The 25178-nt window shown below is 35.0% G+C and overlaps 1 protein-coding gene across 1 annotated transcript; it reads right to left on the minus strand.

Annotated features, from left to right (window-relative positions):
* Window positions 1–23170: 23170 nt before the first annotated feature.
* Window positions 23171–24634, minus strand: LOC131052812 (cytochrome P450 750A1-like). The gene is made up of 2 exons (XM_057987436.2): window positions 23912–24634; window positions 23171–23782 (listed from the first exon to the last, which is right to left on the minus strand). The coding sequence occupies exons 1-2, from the start codon at window positions 24632–24634 to the stop codon at window positions 23171–23173; spliced, it is 1335 nt and encodes a 444-aa protein (XP_057843419.2).
* Window positions 24635–25178: the final 544 nt, after the last annotated feature.

Consider the following 25178-nt stretch of genomic DNA (forward strand, 5'->3'; position numbering starts at 1 on the left):
TAGGATTGCCTATTTAGAGATTGTTAGGCAACTCAGTATGTCAAATGCAAAGCATATGGGTGGTGTACACAAGCAGACATTTATGCCTGGCAGTTTGCATTTTGGAGACTTCACCATTGTATCTACCAAGGCTTATGAGATGATATAAAATAAGTTGGTAGAGGAGTACAATTTGTTTGGACACCAGGCTTGGAAAAATTATGATCCAGAGGGGTATATCCACTACTGCAAGAAGAGCCAGAATCTAGGAGAGTGTCTGCATATACCCATGGAGGCTGAAGATTTATTTAGAAATAGGGAATGAGATGAGGTTTCTTCACTTTTAGAGGAATTAAACCAAAAATTAGAAGAGCGGAAGCAAAGGCTTCAGGAACTAAGAGAAGAAGGAGATCTGAGAGTGGGTCTGATGAGAATGTAGTTGTATCAACCCTCCATGTAGCTAAATTAGAAGAAGTAGCAAAGACCCAGGAGTAAATCATGGTGAGAATAAATGCCAAAGCAAATGTAATACTTGAAGAGCATGCAACTTTTGTTGTAGATGAGGTTTTGTATAGTCAAAGGAGTTCAAGTCATTCTTGTACCATTATAAAGGGAAAATGTTGAGGGAGAACATCCCAAATGTTACTCCAAAAATTGAAGCAGAGATGCTTAAAAACTTACAAGAAGATATTGATGCAGAAGTGGCCACAATGACACCACAAAGAGGGAGACAACTTCTTAGTGAGGTAGGCATCATTTTTTTCCAAGGATGGGACTTAAGTGACTCTTTTATCTTTGACAACTTGTTGCATTCTGACAAAAAGGATGTAAAATTGGACATACAGGGTGTTGATGATATCTTTATTGGATCAAGGTATGATCCAAATGAAGAGGAATTGTTGCTTTGGGCCTTATACCCTCCAAATAAGAGACCCAAGATCATAGATGTAGATAAGGCATTTGGGCACATGATGAAGCTAAAAATAGGAGAGGTTAATCCAATTGTCACAGCAGATTTGGGGATTGACATTGCAAAATTGAATAAGGCCCAAATGCAGTGGGTGGTAAAAGAGGGTCAAAAATATAAGAATTTATATGAATAACTCTTGAGAAGTCGTGGTCATGAAGTACCATAGATAGCTGATACTAGTGTTCAATGGGAGAAGAAATATGAAGACCAAATGAAAGAAAATATTAAGTTAAAGAGGTAAACCAGGACTGCCAGGGTAAATGTTGCTTGTGTTTTGTTAACAAATAGGTTTGAACATTTATTGGAAGTTCTCAAAGAATTTTGGACAAACTATCAAAAGACCCTGGATAATATGGCTTCTCATAAAAGAACTTTGAACGGGTTGAAGGCATTATTGAAAGATAAGAGTGTCGATGAGAAAGTGGTTGAGAAGATCCAGAGAAGGTTGAATAAACATAAAGAATTTGGTGTGGACATTTAACAATAATGTATAGATTGCAAAGATATTGTTAGGTATGGTTTACTAGATATTGTGGATGATGCAGATTAGTTAAAGACAAAGAGATTTGGATTGCAGAATACCAGAATGTACTTAACACATCCCTTGATGTTGCCGGGGCATATGTTTTGGATATGAAGGATACAAGTGAGCAGATGGAGAGATTGATTACCATGGAAATCAATGTCAGAGATACTATGTTCAACACCAAAACTCATAAGGACAACAAGTATTTGGAGAATATAAAAAAGTGTGGCACAATATTGGATGACCAGAATTGATTTTTTATTTTGTAATTATATTCTGTGTCTAGCAATTAAGCAGTTAGGTGTTAGGTTTTAGTTAGGTTTAGTTTAGCAAGGTGAAAGGGTGTGTCCTTTCATTCGAATCTTTTGGCTCACATATATGTAGTGAGTCGTTTTTGTATCATGAGGGAGCAATAGAGAATTCTGTTGCTAGCTGGGCTACAAGTGTTATGTTTTAGAAAGGTCTAGTAGGAATAATAGGTTTATTCTGTGCAAATTGAATATATTGGAGTATTTGTAAGTGCATTTTTTGTGTACATTCTTACTCAAAAAGTTAATATACATGATTTCATGTTTTTATCTTCAAATCGTTGTGTGTAATTTTGCATTTGATGAAATTATATGTCCTCTTGATAAATCTTTTGGATTTGTTGTGATGTGCCATCACATGATGTTGTATCGAATGTAAAATTTGTTTTTTATTGTTCATGCAACACATAATGAAACCTTCATAGTGATGGTCTTATAATTTTCTCTTGAGTTGATAGTGGTTCTTGTCCACAGAATTATTCATTAACTATCAAATAAAGGCACTTGTCTATTATTAATCTTTGCTGAATAAGTTTGTATGCATTAGGTCCTTATCAAAGAAACAAATCTTCTAATTTCTATAAGTACTGCTCTTTTTCATAAATGCTTAAATTCCTAACAGTAATATTTTGCATAATACAACTATACTCACACTTATTTTATCAGTTTTAAAGGCATTCAATAAAAAGAACTTCTGTTAGCATAGTTGCAGAAAAACCTTTTGCCATCCCTGCAATTGCTAATTCCCACAGTTTAAATTCACTCAAAATAAACCTCTTTAATGCTTGAGAGTGTAATGTACACCCACGTGGGTTTAGTGGAGCCTAAAGTGTAGAGGGATTTGGTCTTTGACCATCCCTGTTCATTGGCCAAGACTGATTGGGTCAACTGAGGATTAGGCAAGTCTTTGGTTTTCAAATTTGTGGTTTTGGGCATGAACAAGATTTATGCTAGCTGATATGGATGGTTACTGGCAGAGAGGTTACCGGTATAAGATCTAGTGTTACCGATAGAAGAGATTATCTGGTTGGCACTTCTGACATGTTTGGATTAGTAAAGTTTATTGGATTTCATGTGTTATATGCTCCATAAGCATGTTTTGGTTAGTTGGTATTGCCTTGGTAAATGGATGTTATCATACACACTGGTAAACCCTTACCGACATTGGTTTAAGGCTTTACTGGTAGAGCTTTCAATGAGGAATTATAATAGGATGCATAAGTGGTGTTAGTGCAACTTCTAGATGGATTCCAAGATGCTGAAGATGTTCTTTGTTTGCGTTTCAATTGCTTGAAGATATTGCTTTGGTGTGGTGGACCCAAAATAGGTCTAGTACCTATCTAGGTTATGGACCGGTATCATGCTAGCATGTACTCTACACGTTACTTGGATTTTTCAAGATGTTTTATGGATTTGATATTATTGTTTTGATCTTAAGCCGACATGGAATATCATTGTATAAAGGAATTATGTAATGATATTTATGTAATATCTTTAGGTGGCTGACCTAATTGGTTAAGGCCTTAGGGTTTGTATAAATAAGAAGAAAAACTCTTTGTAATGTATCATGGTTATAGGAAAGGTCATGGTCAAGGAATGTAATGTGTGAATATTGTAATACAACTCAGTCTGAGGGTTTGATCGATCATTGGTGATCGAATTGGATTCAGAAGAGGATTTAGTCCTCCAGTATTGAGCTTAATCGGGACCGTAGTCAGGCATGGTAGATGTTATTTCCAGTAGTTCACTCTATTGGATTTTTGTCCATTTATCTTGAGAAGTTTGTAGCCTCTTTTTAGTCAATGAGACTCTTTTGTAATGAGCAGTACGCTCTAGGAAATGTGCCTTCCTGCAAGTGCAGGCCCCTCATTGTAACACATACTTTCTGCAGAAGTATCATCTAATTGTGGGTACGTTTTCCATTTTGGTTTTTCCCTTTCTGGGTTTTCCACGTACAAATAATGATTTTATATGGTATGATTTCTTTACATTGATTATCTGGTTAATTGCTAAGTTGTATTGTTTACCGGTATCTATTTCTACTGGCATTTGTTTGTGCTTTATCGGTACTTGATCTGTTTAAGGTTATATTGTGGATTAAAAGTTATAATCTATTAACAACTGATTCACCCCCCCCCCCCCTCTCAGTTGTTCACCGGTTATCCTAACAATTGGTATCAGAGATGTGGTCTTCTTTTGTAGAAGATTAACCACTTGAGGTAGATCTCATGGGAACTAACACAACGAATTCACCGACAATTATTTTTAGAAGAGAAATCCCTAAGCTTGGTGGAACAAATTATGGGATATGGAAAATTTGAATGGAGACTCATATTAGCTTTCTTGGAAAGGATATTTAGGAGATCACTGAGAAAGGATACACACCTTATGATCTGGTATTAGGCAATCCTGCTCTTGCAGACTTGGATAAGAATATTGAAAATTATTGCAGAGCTAGAGAAGCCCTCCTGTGTGCACTTACTGATCAACAGATCATGGGATTAACTAACAAATCATCGGCTAAGGTTATATGGGATAAATTACAAACTCTGAATGAAGGTGACCCTACTATCAAAATTGCTAAACTTGATGGCTACCGGGTAAGATATGAAAACTTAAAAATGGAAGAAAATGAAAGAATTGTTGTGTTTATGGAAAGAGTAAATGAGATTGTTATGGGAATTCAAAGTTGTGGTGGTTTTCTAAATGAAGATGAAATAGTTTCCAAATTCTTGAGAGCCCTTCCATCAGCTTACAAGATGAAGGTAACTACAAATAATGAGTTGAGAACAATGGCAAACACTTTAGTTAATTGGGAAGTTATCTGCTTTTAAGGTTGAAGAATTTTGATCTTCTGGAGCTGTGAAATCTGAACCTTCTTTTCAAGCATCATCATCAACACCTACTGGCAAGAGTGATTGAAGAGCCTTATATGCAAAATAAGTGGAAGACATGAGGAAAGAAGATGAAGAGCTTGAGTAACTTGAAGCCTTATTTGCTAGAGTACCTAAAGGACCTACTGAAAGTAAGTATTAAGGAAAAAAAACCTTTTAATTGTTTTTCATGTAATAAGATTGATCATTTTACATCTAGATGTCTTGAAAGGAATGCTAGGTTTGAGGAAAGATTAAGGAAAACTTTTAAGGCTAAACATAATAGATATAAATTCAAGAAAAGAAAACAATGCTACATAGCAGATGAGGAAGGAGTAACAGATGACTCTGGAGATGAACCAACAAAAGACTCTGGTAGTGGATTCGGCAATAGAAAAGAATGGGTGTTCTATACTTTAAAGGAAGATGAACTGGAACTGGCTATCAAAAATTAAGAAAAAGCCTTGGCAACAAAAGTTGAAGATAAAGATGAATGGGTAATTGATAGTGGATGCTCACATCATATGACTAGAGATAAAAGGAAATTTTTATCCCTGCAAGAATACAATGATGGTGAAGTCAAATTTGGAGATGACAAAGCATGTATGATCAAAGGTAGAGCTATTATTTCTTTGGATGGAAAGAATAATATTGATAATGTCTATTATGTAGAAGGTTTGAAGCATAATATTTTGAGTGTTGGATAATTAATTGATAAGGGTTTTCAACTTCAGCTTAAGGATAGAAAATGCAAAATCATTAACAAGACTAGTTTGGAAATTGCAATCGGTATTCAGACAGGAAGTAATATCTTTCACTTGAACACTGGTAATAAGACATGTTTGATTGCTCATATTGATGAGAGTTGGCTATGGAATTTGAGGTTGTGTCATGTTAATTTTAATTGCATTGTTAAGATGAGTTCAACTAAGGAAGTTAGAGATATACGTAAGATTATGAAGCCTCATAATCTGGCATCTAAGGAATGTCAATTGGGTAAGAAAATTAGAGGTTCTTTTAAGAGCATACATGATAAATCTAATGATGTACTTGATTTGATTCACACTGACTTATGTGGTCCAGCAAGGACTAGAAGCTTTCAAGGTGAGAGGTATTTCATGTTGATTATTGATGACTATTCTAGAATGATGTGGGTGACTTTTCTAAGGGAGAAGTCTGAAGCTTTTGAGAAATTCAAGATCTTTAAAATGAAGGTTCAAATAGAAATTGGATTGAAAATTAAATGTCTAAGATCAGATCATGGTGGTGAATTCACTTCTCATGAATTTGACAACTATTGTGACACAAATGGAATCTGGAGACAGCTATCTGCACCTAGGAATCCTTAGCAAAATGGAGTAGTTGAAAGGAACAACATAACTATTTTGGATGCAGCTAGATCTATGATGATGGATATCTACTAGAGATAAGTAGTGAGTAAAATAGTCTACACATTGAACAAAGTTCACATTAAAGGTGAAACCGCTAAGACCCCTTATGAATTATGGTTTGGACATACACCTACTATTAAGTATTTCAGAATTTTTTGAAGTAAATGTTATATCAAAAGAGATGATTCATTTGGAAATTTTTATCCTAGATGTGATGAAGGAATATTTCTTGGTTATTCAAAGAAAAGAAAAGCATATAGATGTTATAACAAAAGATTGCAGAAAATTGTTGAGAGTGCTAATGTGAAAGTGGATGAAGAGTATAGAAATCAGTCTATATCATATGATAGGGAACCGCCAGTGGAAATGATCATAATAGAACCAACAATGCCTCAATCGGTAAAGGAAGTTGAAACAGGTACACTAGCATAGTCTGAACATTCAACTATGATTGATAATCAGAGCAGTGAACCTGAAATTCAAAAGACACCTAGGTATGTAAGATTAAATCATTCTGAAGATCAAATTATTGGAGATAGAAACAAGGGAGTTATGACATGAATAAAACTGGCAAATGAAGAGGTATGTCTTATTTCTAAAGTTGAATTGGCAATAGTTACTGAAGCTTGTACAGATAAACATTGGTTAAAAGCTATGGAAGATGAATTAGAACAGATAGAAAATAATGAAACTTGGTCTTTAGTTCCCCCGACCTAAAACTAAGAATGTTATTGGAACCAAATGGGTTTTTACGAATAAACTAAATGAGGATGGTCAATTTATAAGAAACAAGGGTAGATTGGTTTGTAAAGTATATTCTCAAATGGAAGGAATTGATTATGGTGACACATTTGTACCTGTGGCTAGAATTGAAGCTTTTAGACTATTTCTTGCCTATGTAGCTTATAAGAACTATAAGGTTTATCAAATAGATATCAAATGTGTATTTTTGAATGGTGAGCTTGAGGAAGAGGTTTACATTGAGCAACCTGATGGATTTTCATTAACATATGATAAAGATATGGTTTGTAGATTGATGAAAGATTTATATGGTTTGAAATAGGCTCCTAGAGCTTAGTATGAAAGGTTGGATAAATATCTTTCGAAGCTTGGTTTTACTAAAGGAAGTGCTAATAGTAATATATACTATAAAATCACTGATAATAATATTTTGATTATTGAAGTTTTTGTTGATGATATCATTTTTGGAGGAGAAGATAAATTGTGCATGGAATTTGCTAACAAAATGAAAAATGAATTTGAAATGTCCATGATTGGTGAAATGAATTTTTTCTTAGGTTTGCAGATTACTCAAACTAACAAATGGATTTTTATCTATCAAACTAAGTATTTGAGAGAATTGTTGAATTTTTTTGGTATGGAGAATTCTAAACTGATAAGTACTCCTATGTTTACAGGTGAGAAATTATCTATCAAGGATACTTCTACACTAGTAAATCTGAGAAGGTATAAATCTATGATTGGTGGTCTATTATATCTAACTCAAACTAGACCTAATAATATGAATGCAGTAAGTATTGTTTCAAGATATCAAAGTAATCCTAAAGAAAATCATGAATGTGCAGTAAAGAGAATATTCTAGTATTTGCAAGGAACAACAAAATATGGTTTATGGTATTCCAAAAATGATGATTTCACTTTATGTGCATATACTGACTCCAATTGGGCAGGTGATACCGATGACAGGAAAAGCCCTTCTAGTGGAGCTTTCTTTCTTGGAAAGAAACTAATTTCTTGGATAAGAAAAAAATAATCATGCATTTCTTTATCTATTGCAGAAGCTGAGTATGTTGTAGCAACAACTAATTGCACTCAAGTTTTGTGGATGAAGCAAATGTTGAAGGATATCAGGGTAAATTGTAGTGAACCAGTAGTTATCTACTATGATAACTCTGTAGCTATTGACATGTCTAAGAATTTGGTATTTCACTCTAAGACTAAGCATATTTCAATAAAGTATAGCTTTCGGAAGGATAAGGTAGAAGCAAAGGAATTCAAATTGGTTTATGTGAATACTAAAGAACATATTGTAGACATATTCACTAAGTCATTGTCTAAGGAATCATTTGAATACTTGAGAGATAGGTTAGGGGTTTCTGCCCCTCTGGCAGTGACTTGATTGATGAATCTTTTCATCCGTTCGGTATGCATTATCGAGAACATTATCCATTCCGGCACTGATAAATGGTGCTACTACTCAGGGGGGGTAGTCATCTTTGAGATTTAGAGGTTTATATCATTGCTTTGATATTTTTGTCATGTTTAAGGCATTGATGTCAAAGGGTGAGAGATATTGATATGAAAATAAAAGAAAAGTTGTATATATTGGGGAGAGAGATTTGTTTAGAGCCTTATAGAGATATCATTCACTAGGGGAGAGCTATTGATTGTTGGTTGTCTTCCACAAGGGGAGACTTGTTTGGCATTTCTTGGTACTTAGATGTTTTTCAAATCTAGTGTTGCCATCAATGTCAAAGGGGGCGATTGTTGGCATTATAGATGAATTGATTATGTGTGGCATTGATGTTTTATCATTGATGTCAACACTAGCTGATATGAATGGTTACTAGCAAACAGGTTACTGGTATAAGATCTAGTGTTACCGACATAAGAGATTATTTGGTTGGCACTTTTGGTATGTTTGGATCGATAAAGTATATTGGATGTCATGTGTTATACGCTCCCTAAGAGTTTTTTCATCAGTTAGTATTGGCTTGGTAATTGGATGTTATCATACACATTGGTAAACCCTTACCGACATTAGCTTTACGCTTTACCGACAGAGCTTTCAATGAGAAATTATGACATGATGCATAAGTGGTCTTGGTGCAACTTCTATATGGATTCCAGGATGTTGAAGATGTTTGTTGTTTGTGTTTTAATTGCTTGAAGATGTTTCTTTAGTGTGGTGGACCAAAAATAGGTCTGATACCTATCTAGGTTACAGACAGGTATCATGCTAGCATGTACTCTACACGTTACCTAGATGTTTCAATATGTTTTATGGATTTGATATTATTGTTTTGATCTTAAGATGACATGGCATATCATTTTAAAAAGGAATTATGTAATGATATTTATGTAATATCTTTAGGTGGCCGACCTAATTGGTTTAGGCCCTAAGGTTTGTATAAATAAGAAGAAAAACTCTTTTTAATGTATCATGGTTATAGGAAAGGTCATGGTCAAGGAATGTAATGTGCGAATGTTGTAATATCATTGAGGCTAAGGATTTGATCGATCATTGGTGATCGAATTGGATTCAGAAGAGGATTTAGTCCTCTAGTATTGAGCTTAGTTGGGACTGTAATCAAGCATGGTAGATGCTATTTCCAACAGTTCACTCTATTGGATTGTTGTCCATTTATCTTGAGAAGGTTGTAGCCTCTCTGTAGTCAGTGAGACTCTTTTCTAATGAGCAGTGTGCCTTCCTACAAGTGCAAGCCCCTCATTGTAACACATACTTTCTGCAAAAGTATCATCTAATAGTGGGTAGGTTTCCCACCATCATTTTTCCCTTTCCAGGTTTTCCACGTACAAATCATGGTGTTATATGGTATGATTTCTTTACATTGACTATCTAGTTAATTGCTAAGTTGTATTGTTTATTGGTATTTGTTTCTATCGGCATTTGTTTGTGCTTTACTGGTACTTGATCTGTTTAAGGTTATATTATGGATTAAAAGTTATAATCTATTAACAACTGATTCACCCCCCCCTATCAGTTGTTCACTGGTTATACTAATAAAATAGTCCCCCTATTTTCAAAAAAGATTTCCCTAAACTGCTTTTTTTTCACCCCCTCCCAATACATAGCTTGAATTCAAAGCCCCCCTATTTGCACAAAACATTGCATTTTTCATAGCCTGAATGAAAAACCCCCCTATTTTCACTGATGGGGAATATATTGCACCCTCATTTTTGAGATATTAAACCCCCCAATATGAACGCACATGATATGATATTGTCTATTTCATGAACCCCCCATGCTATATCTAGCCATCCTCAAACAGTCTATGAAATTTTCAGTCGAGGTGCAAAGAGCCAATACAGAGGCAAAAAAAACTAAAGCCATAGGCACACAAAAAGAATGGGAAGGGAAATGAAAATCAAATCTTGAAAATCTCCTTACAACCGCTTTACTCCTCATAATAATGGAAACTAATGCCAAAAGTGGCAATCACATCATTAAACAATCAGAAATTAGACACTCTGTGCATAAGTCCTATCATATCTCATAAAGGAATTAGAATCCTCTAGAACATGATCTCGAAAGTTTCAAATCATCTGCTTATTTTCACGAACCCCTTGATTAGCCAAAAAGTATGCCACTCTATTGGCTTCTTAGAAGGCATGAGAAATATGAACTTTTTCAAAAGAGTTTAAAATGTCCAAGTATTTATTAATATAGTTTTCAATGGTCCACAAATATTTTTGAATTCCCTTAAGGAATTGTATTATATGGTTCGAATCTCCTTCTAACTACACCATCTTTCCATTAAGAATTTTAGCCATTCTTAAACTATGATAGGTAGTAGCAGCTTCAACACGATGGTTTGTCTGACATTTCAAGGGGAGTGTCAACACTAAGAGGAACCTACCATTATCATCTCTAACAACTCCCTCACACCCAGCCGACCAAAGGTTTCCCTTGGCCACATCATCAAATTTGACATTCACCTAGACAAGAGGAAGATTGTAATAAATGTTGTCTCTAAGAGACTTAATCGGCTTAAAAACAATGAAAATATTAAATTAAATCTTTCAATTAGAAGCCACCCAATAATTATAATGAGAGCACAACTACTTACATTGACAAGTGAGCTTATAAAACAATATTAAAAAATTTCAAGATAGCTCAACTTAGCTCTATAAAAACAACATCAAGAAGGAGGGTATAATCCCCAAAAAACTCTGTTGTTTCTTTCCTCTTAGATACCCCAAACCAAATGGGAAAAAGATAGGGACCAAAGAAGGATTTGCCAAGTTTGAAGTAGGAGCAATCCACTGGCTAAAAATATCCTGGATAGACGATAGAAGGACCCAATCCAAATTTCATTTCTAGAGAAGAAGACCCCAAACATCATGATCATAGGAGCAGTTTAGAAACACATGAGAACGCAACTCCAAGTCTTCATGATAGAGAAAACATATGTTGGTTAAAAAAATGCCTCTCTTGCATAGATTGTCCAATGTGAGGATCTTATTTTGAAGCAAAATCCAAAAAAATATGTTAACTTTCAAGATGAGGGCAGTAATCCATGCTCCAACCCAAGGAGCAGGAGGAGATGGGGAAGAAGCCTACAAGGAGACAGTTGAGGCAATAGAGTACATACCCGAAGAGGTAGCCTTCCACACCAATAAATCATCCACCTCCTGATGTTCCACCATAATAAAATTTTAGGAACAATTGAAGCGAGAGAAGATCATTGTTGATAACTAAAAGATTAACCCACTTCCCATTAATGCAATAATCGGACACCAACTATCCAAATCTGGCAATACAATCATCCTTAAATGACCTAAAAGAAGGATTATTGTAGAAAGGTTCATGGCCTATCTAGCTATCCTCCTAGAAATTAATCAATCTTCCTAATCCAACTTTCCAATAGATACCTTTTTCAAGAATAAACTTAGCCCGAATCACATTGTTTGAGAGGATGGAACCAATAGGAAGGGACTAATTATTTAAAAAATCCCTAAGAGCATTAGCATGATGTAAATATTTACTCCAAATATTACATAGGTTTGTAGACACTATCCCATGCCACTAGGGGGCTTCTCATACTTTCTTCCACTCCCAACCATAGAAATCATGTTTGAATATTCTTAATAGCCTCCACAAATTTGGAAATAATTTTTAAAATACTAAGGGCATAAATTGGTAAATTTTGGAGGGATGACTTAGGAAGTTGAATCTTCCCTACTTGACTCAGAAGAATCCCTTGATAGTTCTGATACTAAATGTTTAGTACAAATGCCAAGCTAATAAGATGAAGGGGGGCGGGGTGAACCATACAAACTTAATCTTCAATAAAAACAACAAATTCAACCTCAGTAACATATACTTCAGTAATATACCAAAACTGCTAAACATGCAAACTCATAAGCATATAAACATTATAACACTCATAATACCAAATTTAACGTGGAAACCCAAATAGGGAAAAACCACTGTGGGATTTCGGACCCACTAAGAAATATACTCTTCTAGAGTATGCTCAGTTAAAGGCAAATCCTGTTAAAGATTACAAACACATTGCTAGATGTGACCCAATTAAGGGATTTCCCTCAGATCTGTTAGGATCTTGACCTTGTTAAAGGATTTCAAACACTCAATCAAAATGTCACCTTGCTAGAGGGTTTTACAAATAAGACTGTTAAGTCCACTCGATTAAGAGATTTTCTGTCACTTTACAAAATAACAGTAATAAAAATCTATCTGCAACTTCACATCTAAAAATGCTAAAGAAGATTCTTATTTGCTCAATACAATAGGACTTATCTTGTCCATCTACTGGGCTTTATACTCTGCTATTCAAACAGGTCTTCAAGCTTCTATGCTCGGTAATCACTATGTAGCATCTCTATGCATACACTTGCCCGCATACATTGTTTATCAACAGTTCCTTATTTATAAACAATTTGCCAACTGCTTAATCTCCTTGATCATATATCCCATGATCAATCATAGCCATCAGATCTTCAAACTTGACCAGGTTCAATGTATCCTTCAATCTGAAAATGTTTTACCCCACCTTGGAACTTGCATACATTTCTTGGAACTTGTGCTAGGGTATTGCGGTTCAATCTGAGCTGTAGATCTTCCTGTCGATTTTCCTTTGCCATAGATTCTTAACAAACTTCATTCACGACATACCAATCATTTAATCATAGCCATCTCATCAGCTTCCTTCATTAAATAATGATTTTATTCATTCAATACATTCTGTTATTACTCGATTGCAACTCGGTAAATACTAAACTTCACTCGATAGACATTCTACCTTCATTAACCGATAGCGATAACTTTAGGGTTTACTGACTAGGTTTCTTAGGGTTTACCGGCTAGGTTCTTTGCTCGGTAACATACTATAGTATTAACCTTACAATCAATAACATATGTAGGATATCAAAACAATCTAAACATCATGATCTCATCATTGTCTAACTCAGTTATAGTTGCCCATTGAATAACTTATTCCTCCCCTTATTCATCACATTCTTTCTGTGTCTTTTACCGACACCTTTATATTCATCAAATCATACATCTTAAGATATGGCAACACCATACTGAATTAGAAAATCAATTTCTTGACATCAATGAAAAAATAATAGTATTAAGATAGTAAACATCCTTTAGCAGTTATATCCATAATCATCAACAACCTTCTCAATATCCTTATTGAAATGCCAACAATCTTCCTTGTTTGTTATAATGACAACAATCTCCCCCTTTGGCATTGATGGCGAAACCAATTGATTTTACCTAATTGATTCGGATTGTTGTGAGAATTCTGACATGCTGAAATGCTCTCCTCCTATCATCAACCTTCTCCCCCTTACATTAGTCTTCTCCCCTTTTCTTCAGTCTTCTCCCCCTTTGACAACAATGCCAAAAAGTAAAGAAAAAACATAATTTCTTCCTGTATGAAGTGATTTCCTACTGTTATGTGTCAACTTAGTCTCAGTTAGAGCATTTTGTCTTCAATTCCTGTTCCCTATATTTATTTCCTGCACACCTTTAGAAAACATCCTAAAGTGTGTAAATCAGCATCAACTCTTAAAAGATATTCTGTAGAGTCGTCGAATTGATGCTTTCACCAAACTCAGTCAGTGAGTAGAAGATAGGGGTAGGACCCCTAACTTACTTTTGAGATACTCAAAAGTGTCCCTTGGTAGTGGCTTGGTGAAGATATCTGCTATTTGTTCCTTTGTGCTAACATACTCCAAAACCACTTTCTTCTCTTAAGCTTCTTCTCTAAGATAATGATATTTGATAGAGATGTGTTTTGTCTTAGAGTGCATAACAGGATTCTTTGAAATGTTTATGGCACTAGTATTGTCACAGAATATAGTTACTAGGTTGGTAACTTGCTCATTTATACCTTCCAACAGTTGTTTGATCCATGCTATGTTGGTACAATTCAATGTTGTAGCAACGTATTCAGCTTCTGTTGTTGACTGTGAAACATATCCTTGTTTCTTGCTAAGCCAACTCACTAGTCTTTCTCCTAAAAAGAAAGCTCCTCCACTTGTGCTTTTTCTGTCATCAATGTTGCCTACCCAATCAGCATCAGTATAAACTTTTAAATCAAAATCATTTCCTTTCTGATATACTAAGCCATAATCTTCAGTGCCTTTCAAGTATCTGAAAATTCTCTTGATTGCTATCATGTGTGTTTCCTTAGGATCTGCAGACAATCTTGCAACTATACCTACTGCATGTGTTATATTTGGCCTACTATGAAAAACATATTGTAGCTTTCCAATCATGGATCGGTAAAGTGTCTCATCAACAGATGTAGATTCATCATTCTTTGATAGTTTACAGTTGGTAGTCATAGGAGTACTTACCAGTTTTGAATCCTCCATTCCAAATTTCTTCAAGATTTCCTTTATGTACTTGGATTGAGTAATGAAAATCTCATCTTTCATTTGCAGTGTTTGTAAACCTATTAAATACTTTATCTCACCAATTAATGACATCTCAAATTCTTTGCTCATTTCATTTCCAAAGTTCTTGCATAGAGAGTCACTTCCACAAAAGATAATATCATCAACAAATATGGCTAAGATCAGTATTCCATTTTCATCATTTTTCATTTACATGTTACTATTTTCACTTGTTCTTATAAAACCAATCTTCATTAAATAAGAGTGCAATCTTTCATACCATGCTCTAGGCGCTTGTTTCAAACCATATAAAGCTTTGTTCAATTTACATACCTGATCTTTATTCTTGTCTTCAACAAATCCTTCAGGTTGTTCAATAAAAACTTCTTCTTCTAATATACCATTCAAAAATGCAGATTTGACATCCATTTGATATACCTTGAAATTCTTGTAAGCAACATATGCCAAAAATGTTCTTACTCCTTCAAGTCTTGCCACAGGTGTAAAAGTCTCACCATAATCAATTCCTTCTTCTTGGGCATAACCTTTGCAAACTAGTCTTGCTTTATTTCGAATGACCTCACCTTTTTCATTCAGCTTGTTTCTGAAAATCCACTTTGTACCGATTACATTTTTGTCCTTCGGTCTTGGGACCAGTGTCCATGTGTCATTCTTATTGATTTGATCAATCTCTTCTGTCATAGCATTTATCCAATCTTCACTGTTAAATGCCTCTTTCACTATCCTTGGCTCAAATTCAGATATCAAACATGTGTTCTATCTCAGTTTGTTCCTTGTCATCAATAGATCATCCTTATCTCCTATAATCTGACTTGATGCATGATGTCTTTTGACATACTTGGCTAATACAGGCTCGGTAGGCTCTGTATGATCTTCTTCATCACTTGGTAACTGGATATTCTCTTCATTTCCTTCAACAGTTCTCTCGGTAAGACTTGTCGATTGAACATAGACAAATTCATCATAATCTTCTGGTTCCTTGGAATTGTATTCATCATTTCTTTCTGCAAACTCATCAATTTTCACATTTGCACTTTCTAGTATTTTGCTAGATGATTTGATCAGACATTTAAATTCTTTTCTTCTAGAAGAATAACCAAGAAATGTTCCTTCTTCACTTTTCTGATCAAACTTGCCATTTCTATCATCTTTGTGAACATAGCATCTAATTCCAAAGATTTTAAAATAACTTACATTAGGTTTCTTGTCATACCAGATCTCATATGGTGTCTTCAAAGTTCCTTTCTTCAGTTGTACTCGGTTCAGGGTGTAAACTACTGTGCTTATTGCTTCTCTCCAAAATGTTTGTGGCACTTTCTTTTCAATCATCAGGGTTCTGGCACAATCCACAATAGATCTGTTTCTTCTCTCAGCTATCCCATTTTGTTGTGGAGTTCTCGGTGCAGAGACTTGTCTTTTTATACCATGATTATTGCAGAATAAGTTGAACTCATCAGATGTGAACTGTCCTCCTCTATCTGATCTAAGACATTTCAGTTGTCTTCTTGTTTCATTTTCAACTCTTTCCTTGTACCATTTAAACATTTGAAAAGCTTCTAATTTTTCCTTTAAAAACATAACTGACATCATCCTTGAGTAATCATCCACAAATAATATGAAAAATTTATCACCATAATAACTTTGAACTTTCATAGGACCACAAAGATCAGTGTGCACAAGATCTAAAATTCCCTTAGAAGTGTAGGACTTACTTGTAAAGCTTGATCTTGTCATCTTACCCATCTGGCATCCTCGGCACATAGCATTCTCGGGTTTTTCAAGACTCGGTAGACCTCTTACTAGGTGCTTCTTGCTTATTTTGATCAGATTATCAAAATTTACATGACACAACCTTTTATACCATAACCAGGTATCATCTATCTTTGCATACATACACTTGTTCCAAGTTGAGTCAAGGTGAAATGTGTTACCTTTTCTTTGTGTCCCGGTAGTAGCTAACTTTCCATGCTTGTCATGAACTTTGACAATTCCTTTCTGAAATTCTATTCGGTATCCTGTATTGTTTAGCTGTGCTACACTCAACAAATTGTATTTCAAACCTTCAACACAATAAACATCATTGCATCTTGCATTTTCAAGAAGTGTTATAGATCCTTTACCTTTTACCGGACATGGTGCATCATTACCAAATCTTACATAGCCTCCATCATAATCTTCTAATGTAACAAATTTGTGTTTATCACCTGTCATGTGATGCGAGCATCCACTATCTATGATCCATGAATCATTAGTATTTATGTGAGATATTAGGGCTTTTTATTCATACCTTTCTTCATTTGATCCATCTTTGATAGCCACATAAACTACATCCTATGTATCAGCTTCATCTGATTTATCATCATTTGAATCCTCATCAACTATTAGGCATGACTTTCTATCTCTTCTTCTGAAGTCTCGGTGTCCTCTGTAATGATTATCTTTCTATGTGTCATCTTGGTAATCTCTCTTTTCAGTAGAATATTTGTTAGGATAGTTAGAAGCCATATGTCCTATCTTATCACAATTGAAACATTTCAAAGGTAGTTTTCCTTTATACTTACCTTTGCCTCTTGGTAACCTTCTATCTAATAGTGCTTCAAACTCTTCTTGCTTTCTGATTTCCTCATACAGTTTGTGTACTTCTTCCATGTTCTTGCGAAATCTTTCACTTGCTCCACTATGATCCCCTTTAGTGTACTTACTCATTCTATCATTGTAATCATCAGATTCACCAATATGAAAAGAACTAAATGCAAATTCAACTTTATTTACCGATGACCCACTATTGTCAAAATTACCTAACTCAAATGCATGAAGCTTACCAATAGTAGCATCTAAAGAAACTAGCATATTGGGTACAAACCTCAATTCATTGATTGCAGAGATTTGGATTGCATAAGCTAGTAGAAGGGTTCTTAACAACTTGTTATATCATTTTCTTCAATAGTTCCGCCTGCTCCTTTGATTTGATTAACAATCTCCTTTAGTCTTGTACTGTACTGGGTTATGTTCTCACCTTCATTCATCCTCATAGATTCAAGTTGTCCTCTTAGACTATCCACTTTTGCTCTTTGAACATGTTCATCTCCACCATACACAGATATGAGCTTGTCCCACATTGCCTTTGCACCATTGCAACCTTCTAGATCATTAAACTCTGAGTCGGTCAATGCAGATGTTATTTCAATCATTGCTTGAATATGTTCTTGCTTTGCCTTTATCTCTTCCATTGTTAATGGATAGGTGCTCGGTATAATGAAATCATTCTCTAGATAATATACAACATATTCTCCAACTCCTGATAGGTATAGCTTCATCCTTTTCTGCCATGTAGAGAAACTTGACTTGTTCAGCTTCGGTGCATCCCTCTTGTACATCTTTGGATCTTTGCCTCAAGTACCTTTAAACTTTTCTTTCTGGAGTCCAAAACTCTGATACCAATTGATAGTTTTGATACTAAATGTTTAGTATAGATGCCAAGCTAATAAGATGAAAGGGGGGGGTGAGTCATACAAACTTAATCTTCAATAAAAACAACAGATTCAACCTTGGTAACATATACTTCAGTAATATACCAGAACTGCTAAACATGCAAACTCATAAGCATATAAACATTATAACACTCATAAAACCAGATTTAACGTGGAAACCCAAATAGGGAAAAACCACTGTGGGATTTCGGACCCACTAAGAAATATACTCTTCTAGAGTATGCTCGGTTAAAAGAAAATCCTGTTAAAGATTACAAACACATTGCTAGATGTGACCCAGTTAAGGGATTTCCCTCAGATCTGTTAGAATCTTCACCTTGTTAGAAGTGACCTTGTTAAAGGATTTCAAACACTCAATCAGAATGTCACCTTGCTAGAGGGTTCTACAAATAAGACTGTTAAGTCCACTCAGTTAAGAGATTTTCTGTCACTTTACAAAATAATAGTAATAAAAATCTATCTACAACTTCACATCTAAAAATGCTAAAGAAGATTCTTATTTGCTCAATACAATAAGACTTATCTTGTCCATCTGCTGGGCTTTATACTCTGCTATTCAAACAGGTCTTCAAGCTTTTGTGCTCAGTAATCACTATGTAGCATCTTTGTGCATACACTTGCCCGCATACATTGTTTATCAACAGTTCCTTATTTATAAACAATTTGCCAATCACTTAATCTCCTTGATCACATATCCCATGATCAATCATAGCCATTAGATCTTCAAACTTGACTAGGTTCAATGTATCCTTCGATCTGAAAACATTTTACCCCACCTTGGAACTTGTGCTAAGGTATTGCGGTTCAATCTGAGCTGTAGATCTTCCTGCCGATTTTCCTTTGCCATAGATTCTTAACAAATTTCATTCACGGCATACCAATCATTTAATCATAGCTAGCTCATCAACTTCTTTCATTAAATAATGCTTTTATTCATTCAATGCATTCTGTTATTACTTGGTTGCAACTCGGTAAATACTAAACTTCACTCGGTAGACATTTTGCCTTAATTAACTGATAGCGATAACCTTAGGGTTTATCGACTAGGTTCTTTGCTCGGTAACATACTATAGTATTAACCTTACAATCAATAACATATGTAGGATATCAAAACAATCTAAACATCATGATCTCATCATTGTCTAACTCGGTAATAGTTGCCCATTGAATAACTTATTCCTCCCCTTATTCATCACATTCTTTCTGTGTCTTTTACCGACACCTTTATACTCATCAAATCATACTTCTTAAGATATGGCAACATTATACTGAATTAGAAAATCAATTTCTTGACATCAATGACAAAATAATAGTATTAAGACAGTAAACATCCTTTAGCAGTTATATCCATAACCATCAACAACCTTCTCAATATCCTTATTGAAATGCCAACAATCTTCCTTGTTTGTTATAATGCGAACACCCCTTTCTATCCATTAAGCTTCTTGTTGAATTTTTCAATCAAAGATAACCAAAAAGAGTTAGGCATCTTGGAACAAAGAGGCAACCCCAAATAGATAGAAAAAAGATTGCCTGTCAAACATCCCAGGATATCTAAGATATTTCTTTGTCTTACCTCGGGAGAGTTAAAAAAGGAGAGAACTTTTAGCAATTTTGATTGTTTGACCTAAGGAAGATTCATACAAGGATAAAATTCTTTTCAAGGTTCTATCCTTCCCAATAGAAGAGATACCAAGAACAATTTAATCATCTACAAACTACCAAAGACATAAAACCAAGCTAGCTGAAGATGGTATAAGGTCTTTAAACATACATAAATTAACCATTTTGTTCAAATATCTTCCCAAAGTATCAATAATGAGGGTAAAGAGAAGGGAAGACATGGGATCTCCTTGTCTAAGACCCCTAGACACATTTAAAAAGTGGGAGGGGGAACCATTAATGATAATTGAAGATTTGGTTATGGAGATAAGTTGCCATACAATATCTTGAAATTTCTTGTTGAAGCCAAAGGTAGCTAAAACTTTAACTAAAAAATGCCAATAAACCCTCTCATAATCTTTATAAGTATCAGGATTTAGTAGGAAACCTTGATGTTTGGAGATCTCTAGAGAGTGAATATTCTCATGCACTATCATAATAGAATCCAAATTTTCCTTCCTAGAACAAAACCATTCAATCTCAAATCAATGATACAACGAAGAATTATGAGTAATATTGACACGAGGACCTTAGAGAAGATTTTATAGATAGATTTGCATATACTAATGCGTCTAAAGGCGTTAAAGGAATCAGCTCCAGAAGACTTAGGAATAAGCACAAAGAAAGTTGAATTCAGTTCTTTCATAATCCTTCTTAAACTAAATAATTATTTAACAACATTCCCTACATCATCAACAGCAATATCCTAATAGGTCTGGAAAAAGAACATCGAGAAGCCATTAGGCCCAGGGACCTTATTCCCTTCAAAAGAGAAAACAATCATTTTAATCTCGTCCAATGAGGGATTAACAACCAAACTTTTGTTAACTCTCAAATGTTAACTTTATGGGACCATTTCAAGAGTTTCTTAATAAATAAAATATAGCACTTGATTTTTTTTTTAAATTTCAAACAGTGAATAAAAATAATAACTAGAGTGCCATTCAAAATATATTAAAGGTTGCATGAATTTAGTTATAAATAATTTCAAGGATAACATCCTATTTTAATTATCATACACAATTTTTCTAAAATAACAGATCACAAACCCACCTTGTTCTTCTTTTTCCTAAAGTAAATATTATCTCTCTATCAAACCTTGACATTAAATTAAAAAATTATTTTGCTTCTTTTACACTGTTGAAAATTATTTTATCAAATATTATCAAAACCTATGTGAATATCTTTCTCATTAATTTCTTTTTCTCTTTAAAATAGAAATTCCCTCTTTCAAATAAGGATTGTTCACTATAAAATTTAAATTTGGCTAATAATTAGTTTTCCTCTAAATTTCATTCATTAAATCTAAAAACATTTAATTCCACATTTTAATTTGATATATCTTTCACACTTGATTCATAGTTAAAATATTTTTCATTCAAAATTCTTTACTTTTTTACTTTCAAATTACTCACCTTCTATTTTTTACATACTAAAGTACTTACAATAACACTACCATGTTTACTCATACTCCCTATGCTTGTATCCTTGTAAAATAAGACTTATCTTCATCTCTCTCACATTTTTTTTTAATAGGTTGTGATTGCTTGTAGATACAACCTTTGGACTATGATGGCATCCCTTTTCAATGCCATTGGTTCTTTTCTACTAATCACTTAGCGTAATATTACCCTCACTTGAAGATTTCATGTTCCTTCTCATAGTGGAAGATTGCTAATCATCAATTACTCATGTGCTCTAAGATTGATATTGATTTAGAGGCTTATATCCTCTTGTTACTATTGGTGTTGGTTCCCAATCCACCTATACCATATTTTGATACTAATCCCTTGTTGGCTCTTTGGAATGTTCCAAGTGTCCCTACTACAAGTTGCATGACTCTTCCTCTATGGTCATCATCTTCATGTTATCTCCACTCTTGTGTCTTGTCTTCCTATGTAATCAGGAAAAGGGCTTCTCCTCTCTCCTCTTTTCTCTTTATTGGTTAGGATAATGATTTTTCTTGAACTATTTTTCAGCATAGGAAGATAGGTCGTCCAAAGCTTGTATCACATTCCAATGCCTAGATTAAGGGTGTGCATTTTTCTAGGTTTGATTCAATTGTCTATTTTTGTTTCTTATTGGATAAATTAATTAATTAAAACTTTTCTTAAGGTCTCTGGCCTTTGTTTTTCTTTGTTATCCATTTTGTATTGTCTTGTGATTGTTGTGCTTCAAGCCGACATAATTTGTTAGTAGCTTTGTAAATGGTTAAAACCCTTTCTAAAGATCTTCTTTATTTTGTATGGAACTCAGATGCTTTACCAAAATCATCTAATAAAAAATCATGTAAATAAAATTTATGTTTATTTCAATTTATCGCTTGGTGAAAATATAAAAAAAAATATAATTTTCATGATTTTTTAATGTAAAATCATAAATCATATAGCATTTGTAGCAGTAAATATGAAACATTTGGTTATGTTGTTTCCCTTTTCCATTTTATTTATTTATTTTTTGATGAAAATTTTTATGTCATTGCAAAGAACTTTTAGCTACCTTATATGGGAGTATGAGTATTTAGTCTAGAAGCTTTTCGACTAATACCTACGGATTAAGGGGTATTCATTACAAAAAAATCAGTTGGGACATGATTTTGGTCTCATCCCTTATTTAGTTGGGCCCATGCACTCAACAAGACTACTTGATCATTGGTGGGGTCATTGATAACCATTCCACTTCACCAATAGATCAAGGGCCCATTAATCCCTTTTGTATTTGTATTCAAAATTAAAGGTGAATATGATAATCATTGATTACGACATATCAAGAATGGCTTGGTACAAATTCGTCACAAGAATTAATGTAATGTTTTCTAAAACATGCTTGGGTTTTTTACACGTTTGACTTTATTTTTTAATTGTAGGAACCATTGATGCTTGAGGAGATTCTAGTGGTTATCATGTTATAAATTATGAGGTGCTAAATTGCTTGTTACTAATTCATTTGATCAAAACCAAACATATTTCTTGAATGAATGTTCATAAGGCTTCATATTAAAACTTGTGTAACTATCAAATGTGAAACAACTAAAAAATTAAGAAAATTTGCGAACTAATTTTTTTAACACTTAAACGATAAATTATAAAAACAAGAAAATTAATGAAAATTTATATTTGTACAAAAACATTTGTTATATTTTCTATTTTAATTAAAATAGAAATATTTACATAATTTGAACAACTATTTCTCTCGTAAAAACTACTAATTTTCCAAGAGAAACAATAAATTATTAAACAAACACTTGTATTCGCTACAATCCCACACTCTAGCTTATAAGCCTAACAAAGACACCTATCAAATAATACTTGCTTAACTAAGATATTCGGTAGCGAGTCTCCATTTAGGGCTTGCAAATAGCGGATTTTTTCTGGGAGCTATTATTCCAAACTCTTCCGCCACATCTACCTCGCCCTCCACAGTCCAATCAAAGCAATGAATTAGCTGAGCGAGTGCCAACTCGATAACAGAAAGACCCATGGAAATTCCAGGGCATGCTCTTCTTCCCGTTCCGAATGGCAGCAAATCGAAGTCCTGACCTCTCACATCCTTATTACACCCCATGAACCGCTCGGGCTTAAACTGATGTGCATCTTTCCAAACGCTTTCATCCCTTCCCATCGCCCACACATTCACATACAAGCGTGTCTTTAGCGGAATAAAATATCCTCCCACACTGCACCCTTCCATCGACTCGTGCGGAACAAGCAGAGGAAGTGGGGGATGAAGTCGAAAGGTTTCCTTCACCACGCATCGCAAGTAGTCGAGCTTCATGACGTCACTCTCCTTTACTGTGCGATTTCGGCCCACTGCACATTCCAACTCTTGCTGCGCTCGTGCCAACGTTGAAGGATTCCTCACCAGCTCACTCACTGCCCACTCCATCAATGTCACCGATGTGTCCGTTCCCCCATTTAACATATCCTGCACACAGATAACATATTTCCTATAGTTTATACACAGTTCGTCCGGCGATAGTCAAAAGCGAAATTGTTTAAAACAATTAGTAATCAGATTTGTGATAGCCAAGAAGGCCTTGATTTCTAGACTTACCAAGATCGTGGCTTTGATGTGGGTTCTCGAGATTGTTTCGCTCTCCGTTTCGGCCTTGCTGAGCAGCACGTCTACAATATCCTTAACCCGATCCTTGTTCCGTTTTCCATTATCCAATATGTGTTCGTCGATTACTTTTTCAGCAAATCCGTCGAATATTTTGTGAACGGCCTTCATGCGACGACGGAATCCGTGCAAGTCGAGCCAGTCGAGATAAGGGATGAAATCGCCAATACAAAACGCACCAGCCACTGTAAACATTTCGTCAACCATTTGTTTGAAGCCAAGCCCTCCAATCAAATCGTTGTCGGAATACGTCCTGCTGGCAAACATTCTGCAGGTAATCTTTTGTGTGACGGAAGAGAGTCTCTTCTTCACATCCACACACTGCGTTCCTTCCCCGCTTTCTTGCCAGATGGAGGCGACCATGGCGGACACTTCTTCCTCTCTTACAAATCTGAAAGATTCAGTTCTCTTTACTCTGAGCAGCTCCACCGTCAACAGTTTTCTACTATGCCTCCAGTACGCCCCGTAGGAGCTAAACGCAACGTCTTGATGATCATTGCATACATATTTTCCGAACTTGCAGTTTGGTCTGGTTGCAAAAACCAAATCATGAGTTTTGAGGAACTCTTTTGCCATAGCAGGAGAAGAGATCACAACGGCGGGGACAGATCCCAGGCTAAGGAACACAATGGATCCGTATTTCCTACGATAGGCCATGGACGTGGTCCAGGGGGCAATTTCAATTTGTTGCCATCGTTCTTCAGCTTCTACAGAAAGCAGTAGAGGAGATAAAAGATGACAAATCCTACGGTGACGGCCTCATTAACGAAGCAAGCCATGGTGGGCGAAAAGGGATATCCGAAAGCCTGCAATGAATGGAAAGCCCACAAACCTACCCATTTAAAATCGCCCACAAGGTTTACCACTGTAGGTCAGTTAACTCTAACCACAACACAGACAAAGTAAGTTAACCCCACAAATAAATGGCCAAATAGCGTAGTGTCGACTCGAGATCCTGTTCCTAGTCTACGAACTGATGTATGTGTTTCCGCCTATAATAGTGGGGGCGGCGGGAAGACTTTGTTATCCGAGGAACAATCATTCTTTGCAGCGAAGCAGTAGCTTATAAGAATCGACGGCCAGAAATTATCCATCTTATGCTCACGATGATGTATTTTGAAAAAAGTAATGACACGATGTTAGAGATAGCGTAAACCAAAAATATAAAATTTTAAATAGATATGAGAATGAAAGCAATGAC

This window comes from Cryptomeria japonica, chromosome 6 (assembly GCF_030272615.1).
Source record: "Cryptomeria japonica chromosome 6, Sugi_1.0, whole genome shotgun sequence".
NCBI classification, from domain to species: domain Eukaryota; kingdom Viridiplantae; phylum Streptophyta; class Pinopsida; order Cupressales; family Cupressaceae; genus Cryptomeria; species Cryptomeria japonica.

What these genes read in the sequence shown, in the direction of transcription:
- LOC131052812 (XM_057987436.2), bottom strand. Translation starts at nt 24,634, where the DNA reads ATGGCCTATCGTAGGAAATACGGATCCATTGTGTTCCTTAGCCTGGGA. An exon ending in ACATCAAAGCCACGATCTTG is followed by an intron (nt 23,783 to 23,911) that starts GTAAGTCTAGAA and finishes ATCTGTGTGCAG; the next exon opens with GATATGTTAAATGGGGGAAC.